The 10,269-nt window shown below is 50.2% G+C and overlaps 3 protein-coding genes across 3 annotated transcripts; 2 read left to right on the forward strand and 1 right to left on the reverse strand.

The window, feature by feature from the left end:
• Window positions 1-138: 138 nt before the first annotated feature.
• On the forward strand, window positions 139-501 carry N7532_000887 (uncharacterized protein; the record flags this gene model as incomplete). Its single annotated transcript, XM_056613391.1, has 1 exon — window positions 139-501. The coding sequence occupies one exon, from the start codon at window positions 139-141 to the stop codon at window positions 499-501; it is 363 nt and encodes a 120-aa protein (XP_056480615.1).
• A 68-nt stretch (window positions 502-569) lies between these two features.
• N7532_000888 (uncharacterized protein) lies at window positions 570-2,090 on the forward strand (the record flags this gene model as incomplete). The annotated part of the gene is made up of 1 exon (XM_056613392.1): window positions 570-2,090. The coding sequence occupies one exon, from the start codon at window positions 570-572 to the stop codon at window positions 2,088-2,090; it is 1,521 nt and encodes a 506-aa protein (XP_056480616.1).
• A 278-nt stretch (window positions 2,091-2,368) lies between these two features.
• Window positions 2,369-3,912, reverse strand: N7532_000889 (FAD-binding oxidoreductase; the record flags this gene model as incomplete). The annotated part of the gene is made up of 3 exons (XM_056613393.1): window positions 2,369-3,192; window positions 3,287-3,410; window positions 3,484-3,912. The coding sequence occupies 3 exons, from the start codon at window positions 3,910-3,912 to the stop codon at window positions 2,369-2,371; spliced, it is 1,377 nt and encodes a 458-aa protein (XP_056480617.1).
• Between the last annotated feature and the right edge of the window lie 6,357 nt (window positions 3,913-10,269).

The following is a 10,269-nucleotide window of genomic DNA, read 5'->3' on the forward strand; positions in this document are numbered from 1 at the left end:
AGATCCTTATCGGCGCAACGCAGCGCGATAAGAAATTCTGCGCGGGGATCCAATTTGATGTATTGTGCAATTGTGGCCCTCAACCAACCCATTCAGGCCGCCCAGGTGCCCGCGTGACGACGGGTCAATTGTGACCGCATGGCCCGCCCGTGTCCCCTTCCCCTCGCCGACGAGTGGGAAGACCCGGACTCCTACATCGACGCCCTACTAGCCTTCGCGAGCTCGTCGGTCCGATTCATGAACCTCTGCGGCGGCGTCCACATCCTCGATTTTCTGACGCGCGAACCCGATCTATACACCACGCTGTTACCAGAGGATTGGAGAGAGTTTTTCGATGGCCACGATGTTCATGACGTGCTCTATCTTCTCCTGCATGAGAACATCGAGACCCTGCGAGAGCGAGAGCCCGGCGGGGATGGCAGCGAGAGCAGCCGCACCTGGAATGGAGGCACTTTCCCCCCAGCAGCCTCATGGAATATATCCATAATATACGTCGACTGAGCTTGCGACGGGGTTTCAATCTGCCCCGCTCCAACAAGACCTCCCTCCCGCACAAACTTACGGTGGGCATGAACACCAAGAAGCTCCATGAAGTCGAATTTTTCTCTCAACATGTAGCATCCCTCGCGAAAACAGTCCGAGAACGCCGCGGACAGCCCGTCTCACACATCGTCGATTTCGGATCGGGACAGAATTACCTAGGACGCACTTTGGCTAGCTCCCCACATCACAAGCACATCATCGCCATTGAACGGAAGCATCAGTTCATCAGTGGCGCCCAGGGAATGGACATTCATGCCAATCTCGCAGAGAGAAAGAAGAAAACAGTCTACGTGCATAATCGCAATAGCTCCACGAACGGAGACGATTGCAAACCAGAGGCTCCAAGCTCTAGTGAATCACAGCTAGCGACAGAACCTCACCGGCCACCGACCGAGATCTCCCCGGCAGCGGAGGTCAGTCAGAAGGACCAAGAGGATGTCACCATGTTCAAGATGCTGGGGGAGATCAGTCTCGAGCCAGATGAGCTGCTGGGCTCTATGACCCGAAAAAATTCACATCGACCAAAGCCCGAGCCTGAGATCGACACCGGTGGCAAGATCAGCTACATTGAGCATGAAATCACGGATGGTCTTCTGGAACCGATCATCAATCACGTCGTGCAGCCAGCCCCCGGGGAGGGTGGTGGGTCAAACAGACGCTCGCCCGAGGAAACTTCAGTCACGGTCCATGCGGATGGCAGGCAGTCAAGCAACGCTCAGGTGATGGTGGTCTCGCTGCACTCCTGCGGGAACCTGGTGCATCATGGCGTGCGGTCTCTAATCCTCAACCCATCTGTCGTGGCGGTCGCCATGATCGGCTGTTGCTATAACCTCATGACTGAACGTCTCGGCCCTGCCACCTACAAGCTTCCCGTCCTCCGATCCCTTCATCCGCGCTTGAAAGAGACCGGAAACTCCTATGATCCGCATGGATTCCCCATGTCTCAGCGCTTCGAGACTCACGATACACATGGGGTGCGGGGCCTGCGGCTCAATATCACGGCCCGCATGATGGCCGTCCAGGCACCCTACAATTGGGGCAAGGAAGAGAGTGAAGGGTTCTTCACCCGCCACTTCTTCCGCGCACTTCTTCAGCGCATCTTTGTCGAACAAGGAGTGGTGCCTCCTCCCGGGATCCCGAAAGATCTCTACTCGGATGACCCCGATCAATCGATCGGCGCGACCACGGCGTTGATTATCGGATCACTGCGAAAATCGGCCTTTGCGTCCTTTACGACATACGCGCGCGCAGCCGCGGCCAAGCTGAGCCGTGACCCCCAGCATGGGGCGAAAGTCGAAGAGTGCATTGGCCGGATGACCGACGAGGAGCTTGATGACTATGCGACGAGCCACCTGCAAGCCCGCAAGAACCTGAGTATCGTCTGGAGTCTGATGGCCTTCAGCGCACAGGTCGTCGAGGCCATCATCGTGGTGGACCGTTGGCAGTTCTTGCGCGAGCATAAGTCGGTCAAGGAATGCTGGGTTGAGCCCGTGTTCGATTATGCGTTGAGTCCGCGGAATCTGGCCGTCATGGGAATCAAAAAATGAGTATATTACTGGCTCAGTACTCCTTTTCTCTTGTATATAACTGCATATCCTCCCAATGGGATTAACGATTTATGGAATAGTGAGGCTGTCTTGATTGCCATAACGTAACGAGAGCAAAGGTTTATTCTCCGAACGTGGGGCTGCTAAATTCATGAGTACTTGGACAACCAAAGTAGAATTAGCCTATTCGAACATGGCGTCACCGGGAGAGAAGCGAGAGATAAAGACATGGCATTGATGAGTATCTTAGAGTATGGTACTTCCTGCATAGATATACATCACAATTTCCACTCATGGGCGTTGTCGAGTCCACGCGTGCCAGACAGATCCCCCGCGTCCAAATACCCGCAAATGCGTCCCAGGGGATCCCACCTGCGCCGGACCTCCGTCAAACGCCGTGCATTGTCGTCAGCCCAAAACTTTGTTCGCCGAACCTGAAAGTCCGAATCTCCCAGGTATGCTCCAATCGAATGTCGTTCCACGCTCTTCATCACTTTATGTACCCACGCCCGACAGCGATGATCGTCCTCTTCTTTTTCCCAGACAGTATACAATGCGAAATAGTGGTCCGATTGTAAGCTGAGGGCCATGTCGGGTAATTTGCGACGGCTGCAAGGGTTCATCGCATACCACAGAGTGAACGCCTTGCGATGAGGGAGCGTAGTAAATGCCTCCTCCAAGACGGCTGGGACGTCCGCATCATTCTCAATGTAGGCATTGTCGGTGCAGTAGCGATGCTGCTCTGGATTGGCATTGGCTTGCTTGTTGTATTGGTTGTCAAGGCTGTCCTCCTGGCAGAACCACTCGCTCACGGTCCCGACCGGCCGAGTCTCCTGGGCAGGTCGTAGAGCCTTCTCGGCCTCCTCGACTTCGGCTTTCATGGTGACCAAGAGGATGAAAATCTGGATCTCATTCTCGCCCTCCGGGTAATGTGAAATCATGGCAATCTCGGTGTCGTAATCGAACGTGGGGGAGATCGACAGGATCCACTGAAACGCCTGGCGATAGAGACTGACCGGGTAAAGGTAGCCCGAGGATCGAAAGCCTCGTTTGGGATATGGGTTGAGGCTGAGATGAAATTTGGTGACGACGCCCGGAAAGCCTACATTGAGGCGATGTCAGCATTCGTCGCATATGCTCCTCATAAGAGCATCCCCTGGGAAAAAGATTGGAGACAGATGTGCGCCTTGACTGACCTGGACCAGCCCCACGAGCAGCCCAATAAAGATCGGCATTCTGCGAGGAGTTGCAGTGAAGTAGTTGGCCCTCTGCCGTGACGACATCGACGGCAAGGACTCGTTCACAGGCCCAGCCCCAGTTCTGCGACGAGTTAGCAACTCGCATCCGCTTTCCATGAAGTACTAGTAGACCATCGTCATGGCGGTCTTCTCACCCGACAATTCCACCCCATGCCACCTTGCAAGAGGAATCCACCCAGCCCGACATCGGGACAATGCCCGCCGGGGAACATTAGCTGATGATCGCGAATCAAGACCGTGTTGAGCTCCCGGCCGGTCATGCTAGGCGAGGCACACGCTGTCCGGCGCTCGGCATCCACCTCCAGCGTCTTGTAGCTGCCCAAATCGATCAGGATGGAGGCATCGCGAACACTCCAGGCGGCCCAAGAGTGACCACCGGACCGAACGGCCACGCGACAGCCTCGCTCGGCCGCCAGCTTGACGGTCGCGACGATGTCTGCTTCGCAGGTGGCCTTGACAATGGCCAGCGGGAACCGTTCAGGGCGACGATGATTAAAGACGCGGCCGACGCGGGCCTCCTCGTATGTCGCGGCATCGACCGAGTCTTTCCAGACGATGTGCATGGTGAATGAGCTCTCAATGTAGACCGTCACTCTCAATGATGGACGGACTGTTCCTGGCCATGGGGTTTGAATTTGTATCTCCCTCCAGGATCATCGACTCCATTCTGCTCGCCGCGGGGGCAGGAGGATGAGGAGTGGCCCACATCCCGATGGAAGAGGTGCAACGGGCCAAGTCGAGCACACAGCAATCATCCTAGTACCTAGGTAGCAGTAGGACTACCGCAGGAATTGTCGGGCGAAGAATTGACCCCGCGACGTCCTCCCCACCCGTCCCACTTTCCCCACGCTCTTGCCTGCTTCGGTGCTAGCAGAGCTCCTCATCATCCCCGTCGACGATCTCCGTGATCCTGACCGAGCTCGGGGTGTGCATGTACCAAGGTTCATTGGGTCCTGCATGAGGGTGGCCGTAGTACTACACACTACTGCGATTCCTTCTCCCATCGGTGTGCCCCGTGGATTCTGTGCATATACAGTGACGAAAAGAGGACCAGGGCAGAAAGCGTCGGCTCACATGGCGGCGATGGGCGTTCCATGCGACCAGTATCTCTAGATGGGAAGGCATCCGCGTGGACCGCCAGACGGCAAAGATCGGAGAAGAGGGAGAGTTGAGAGTTCTGTCGCAGACGGGCGGGTACATCAGATCACCGCGACGACTCGCTTGTGATTATTGTGAAAGACCTACTGGATGCATCACGGCACGGCCCGGGGTGCTGCGTTGTGGCGATGGGACAGGGCAAGATGGCCCGCATGGCCAGTGAAACGCCCTGGGAGCGAATGTGGATCGGATGTGTCGTTGGGGAGCCTTGATGGGGGTGGGCCGAAGTGGGCGAAAACAAGATCCAGCCGGCGACAGATGGAGGAAGGAAGGGAGAATACGGCGAAACACTTTTGGATAGCCCTGTAAAAGGGGGTGAATCGTTTCTATATCATTACGTGTTAAAACTGGATTAAATACATTAAGCTAGATTGCATAATTATGAAGACTTAATTAGTGATAGTCTTAACAATTTAGGCAGAAATTGACTAGCATGGGTAACCCATGGGATGGGATGGGTCTTACTAAGATTTCCCATGGGATCTCTGGGATGTGAATGGGCAGGACCTCCTTCCCATGGGTCCACGTTTTCTACACTCTATCTGCCGTGATCAAATACCAAGCGACAACATGGAGTATCTGGCGGTATATCGATCCCGGCCTACCAGATCAGCCTTCAATCCCAACTGAACCATCTTATCCCTCGACTAGCCTGATTAGGAAAGGTTCGAAAACTCGAGCGTTTCTGTTTCACCCAGAAGCACATAGATCGGATAAAACAGGGAATCAGACAATCAATTTCAGCTGATAATCGCTTGTTGATCTCATCTCAACCATCGCTATGGGTTATGCTCCGAATGTTGAAACAGATGTGTTAGAAGTCAAGCCGGTTGTTGGAAGGCGGTGGAACCGCATATGTGATGGCAACTAGTGGATGTAGATGAACAAGTCTGATTTCGAGTACAACCCCTGAGCTAACAATTTATAAGGGGTAAAACAAATTACTAATCTATGATGTTTATCCAGAACCACCCACTAATATCCTGTTGAGTCGAATTGGCCACCGACAACGGTTCAACACCTGGCTTCCAAGGCTGCAAGCGATCAATATCACCTGATCAACTAGCCATATCTCTCATGTTGGAAGTCAAAGTAGTTCAACACCTGACTTCTAAGGCAGTGATGTAATCCTGATCAGCTCACTGGGGAATAAGAGAGTTAGCTCGTGTGTAAAAGGGAAAGTACGAAATTTACCCCGCTTTCGCTTATATTGTTTGTCTCCTTGTTTGCTTCTATTTTGGTCTATTTATATGAGATTGATTCCAACATTAGCTAGTTAGGCAGTTGAATGTTCTCATCTCTGAATATTAGCTGTTCTCACCCATCTTATCTTTCCACGTCAATCGCGGTCCAGCACATGACTAAGACGAGTCATAGACCCCGATTGCTGACACCTCATTTCGGCCGAAATAATGATGTCAGATGAGTGAGTGTTCATCCGAGGGCATCCCCCAGATGAATGACATCAGTCAGAATTACCCGCTTTACACCGCTTTTTTGCTTTCTGCTTACGTTACTTCTGTTTGTCGTGTTATACATCTTTGGTTGTGCATTTAAGACTGCATCTGATCATAGCTTGATGATCAGGCGAATTCTAGGTGAATCTCAACCCGCAGACTCGACCCCTCGAGGCAAAGCCTGTCCTCGAGCGAATAGTCTGTAATTCGTCTCAACCCACAACATCCTTGGTCCAGCACATGATTAATCTAGTCATATACCCCGGATGCCGACAAGATGTTTGCTCCGCCCGATGCGAGCAAGATGCACCGAATCGCCACCACGTGGAACACACTTCGAGCGAACGGCCCCTCGAGGGATGGACTCGAGAACTGGTTACATAAGCTTCAAGTGTGCTACATAGAAGCAATCGAGTCTAATGTTCCTGAGTTTGTGAATAAAGATCGAGTCCTCTATGGTTTCCTCGGTGCCCTATCCACGATTTCACCTGAATTCTACACATATTGGATGAGTAGGATATCAGAGAAGAGATGGGATGATAGCATCAATATCCCTGATTTCAACACACTGATCAACTTGTACTCGGATAATATTCGAGTATCCCCTCCGAAATATCCAGCTAAATTAGCTCACAGCACATTCCAAGGACAGCCACTCAATCAGACTAATCAGATCAATCAGAAAAAACCCAGAATGTGTCCCTGCCAAGAAGATCCAAACGATGGAGATCACCGATTCAGCCAATGTCGATATGTTAATCCAAAGATCAGACCGTATGGCTGGAAACCAGATGAAAACGCCCAGAAAAGATTCGAGAAAGCGTGTGAGCATAGCAAATTTAAATATGCCTATGATAAGGCTATTCGGCAGTATCAGGACTCGAGACTCAAAGACTCGAAGCCTAAATCTCGAAGCGCATCCTCATCATTCATCCCGAAACATCAGCCCTCTCTCTATGCCTACAGTTATGAGAAAAAGAAAAATGGCGTTTGGGTGTTTGATACTGGCTCTACTCTCCACATCTGCAATAACACGGATCTCCTATCTGATTTTCGACCATCTGTCTCATCTGTTCAAGTTGGTGATACATGGACTACTATTTTGGGATATGGATCTGCGATTGTTACCCCGTCTGAAAGCTTAGATGGCACAAAACTCCCGCTGAAAAACGTTGCATACGCCCCAGGGTTTCATCTCAACCTCATATCAGCAAATTGCGCTACTAAGGGAGGTATCTTCCTTCGAAGAAAAGACTGCGTACTTGAGGATGAGGATGGAATCGACGTTTGCAAATTGAATAATCTTTCTGGTATCTATCTGATCAAATGGGACAAAAATACTCGAGATGGCACACCATCAGAGATTCAATCTCACTCAGCGAATCATGTCTCATGAACGCCATCGCCCTCGACCCAGCTCTTGATTCAAACTCTATCTAATCAGACTAACGACCTTGAAATCAAAGATCAATCTGATCTCGACAACATGCGGCGAATAACTCATTTTGTTGGAAGTCAAACCGGTTCAACACCTGGCTTCCAAGGCTGCGATCAATATCACCTGGTCAACTGGCCATATCCCTCATTTCGACCGAAATAATGCTGTCAAATGAGTGCGTGTACATCCGAGGGGCATCCCGCTGATGAATGAGATATATCAGAATTACCCCGCATTACACCGCTTGTTTGCTTACTGCTTACGTTACTTCTGTTTGTTGTATTTAAAGTGGCACCGCAAAAGTCTGTGACCCCCCAATTGACCGCTTCCATCTCCGCCTTCCTAAAATAGGCAAATACACTGTGCCGCGTTGTAGTATCGCGCTCGCGTCTCTTTTTACACCCCTCTACATCACACTATGCCTCGTGTAAGAGCTTTACCACAGCGCCCAGTGCCTAAGGGCCCTCTCCCTACACCTCCTAGGCCACCCACTCTTCCAACTACAAGCACACCACGTCGCCGGAATTGTGAATTCGACCCTAATCTACGTACCCAGATCACTACATTGAAAGAGATCGCTGGGTGGTCTTATAGGGAAATCCACAAGAAATTCCCTGATCTACCACTCTCAACTATCAAAATGACATGCCTACGGTCAAGAGCTCGGCAAAAGGAGCAGTCTTTGAAGCGATCTGGACGAAAAAAAAAAGTTCTTAATGAAGATGATCGTCAAAAGATCCTCCAGAAGATTCACAACACCCCGAGTTACATATGAAGATCTACTCTCTGAGGTCAGCAATAAGTGCAAAAAAGACTCAATCGCTCGTCTTCTCTGTGTTGAGAACCTTCGAAAATGGCGAGTGATGAAACGACCCTATCTAAGACCTGAACACGCTGAACAACGATTGGCGTGGGCTTTACGGTATCAACACTATACAAAGGAGGATTTTGATCGTGTCTTCTGGTCTGACGAATGTACAGTTGAGCGTGGTATCAGACTTCGACCCGAGTGGACATTTATTCGTCCTGGAGAGCAAGCAATTCAAGACGAAGTCTATCCAACTCCATACCGAGGATTCCAAATTAGACAGATGGTTTGGGCTTCATTTTCTGGCTCCCGTCAACTAATTGCTCTTAACCCAACTTCTGGAGATCCGAATGCACATCGACGAGGTGTAAATCGCTTTGTTATTCTTGATTTATATCGCTGAATCTTACCAACTTTACTTGTTGATCCAAGGTCAATTTTTCAGCAAGACAAGTTCACCCAATCTGTCCACATCTCCTGCATCCGCTCCTCTTGCTCTCGCTGGGTCTGTGCCAGGTCTCGCTCGGCCTGTTCCAGTGCCGCTTGCTGTGCGGCTGTTGGAACGTCGGGAAGCTCAGTCGGGCCCCAGGTGGCCATCTCCTGCTCCACTTCTGGTGGACCGAGTTCCCATTTCTGGGGGTTATCAAAGAAATGACCCGGCCCAGTGAGCATAGAGGGAATGCTCCATCTCATACTGCCATCATTGTACGCGAATATATTGCTCAGCTTGGACGTAAAATTATGATTTGGCCACCTAATTCACCAGATCTAAATCCAATTGAGAACCTTTGGATGCTGTTGAAACAGAAGATCTATCAAATCAGACCAGATCTACTACACATGCCTAATAATGATGATACATTAGAGAATCTTATCACTACAGCAAAGGAGGCCTGGCAGCAACTTGGCCTTAGCATTCTAGAAGGTCTATCAGATAGTATGCCACGTAGGGTGCAGGCTATTATTGAGTCTAATGGATGGTACACTAAATATTAATTATTTTTGAATATTACATGAGTTATTTTGGTGCGGCAGAATTATGGCAGAAATAGCGGTGAATAAGGGGTGGTCACAGACTTGCGGTGCCACTGTACATCTTTGTTTATGTATTTAAGAATGCTCCTGATCATAGCTAGATGATCAGGCGAATTCTAGTTGAATCTCAACCCGAAGACTCAACCCCTCGAGGCAAAGCCTGTCCTCGAGCGAATAGTCTGTGATTCGTCTCAACCCACAACATCCTTGGTCTAGCACATGACTAATCTAGTCATAGACCCGGGATGCCGACACATTTTGGCCGAAAACCTCAGTGGTTCATATGATCTTTGGCATCAAAGACTCGGATATGCTGGAAAAGACGTTTTATCCTATCTCCAAGATCATGCAGAGAACATCTCAATTGACTCGAACTCGACATTATCTGATGTCTGTGAAACATGCGAAATTGGACGATCTAATCGACAGATCTCTAGACGACCTTTCGAGTACACGATATCATTCGAAGCCCTGCACTGGGATCCATCTCTGTTTGGCAAATCTCTGGCCAAAACGAACTACTTTTCCCACTCTGTTCAATTCAATTCAATTCAATTCAAAGTTCAATTAACCTGAGCAGCCCAGCTAGAACGTAATGGCTATGCAGGTGCTTCCTCCGTCGGAAACAAGAACTCGTCCAAACGCCACGCCCAACAGTAACAAAAACAAAGAAAACACTGCATGTCTCGATTCAAAAACAGGAGACAATCTCACAAAAACCGTCATAGAACGCTCAAAACGAATGTAATCGGCTTATGCCAGCACACGCCGTGCCATGCAGCCACATCCCATCCCCTTATTGCCGCACCATCCCATGCTTCTGCTTCCACATCTGCTCCAGTTGGCATGCCGTTTTTCAACATGCCCTGTTCCTTAGATATCGTTCCTCATCGGCATTGTATTTCTCCCACTGCCTCTCGTCGCTGTAGGTTTTTGATCTTTTCCTTATACCCAGCGTCTTCACCTCCTGCTGCCACCTTGCCAAGTTATTTTAGTGTGTCAATGTTTGCATCAACATCATCGT

The sequence above is a fragment of the Penicillium argentinense genome (assembly GCF_028826775.1).
Source record: "Penicillium argentinense strain IBT 30761 chromosome Unknown utg000001l_segment0_segment0, whole genome shotgun sequence".
Taxonomy (NCBI): Eukaryota; Fungi; Ascomycota; class Eurotiomycetes; order Eurotiales; family Aspergillaceae; genus Penicillium; species Penicillium argentinense.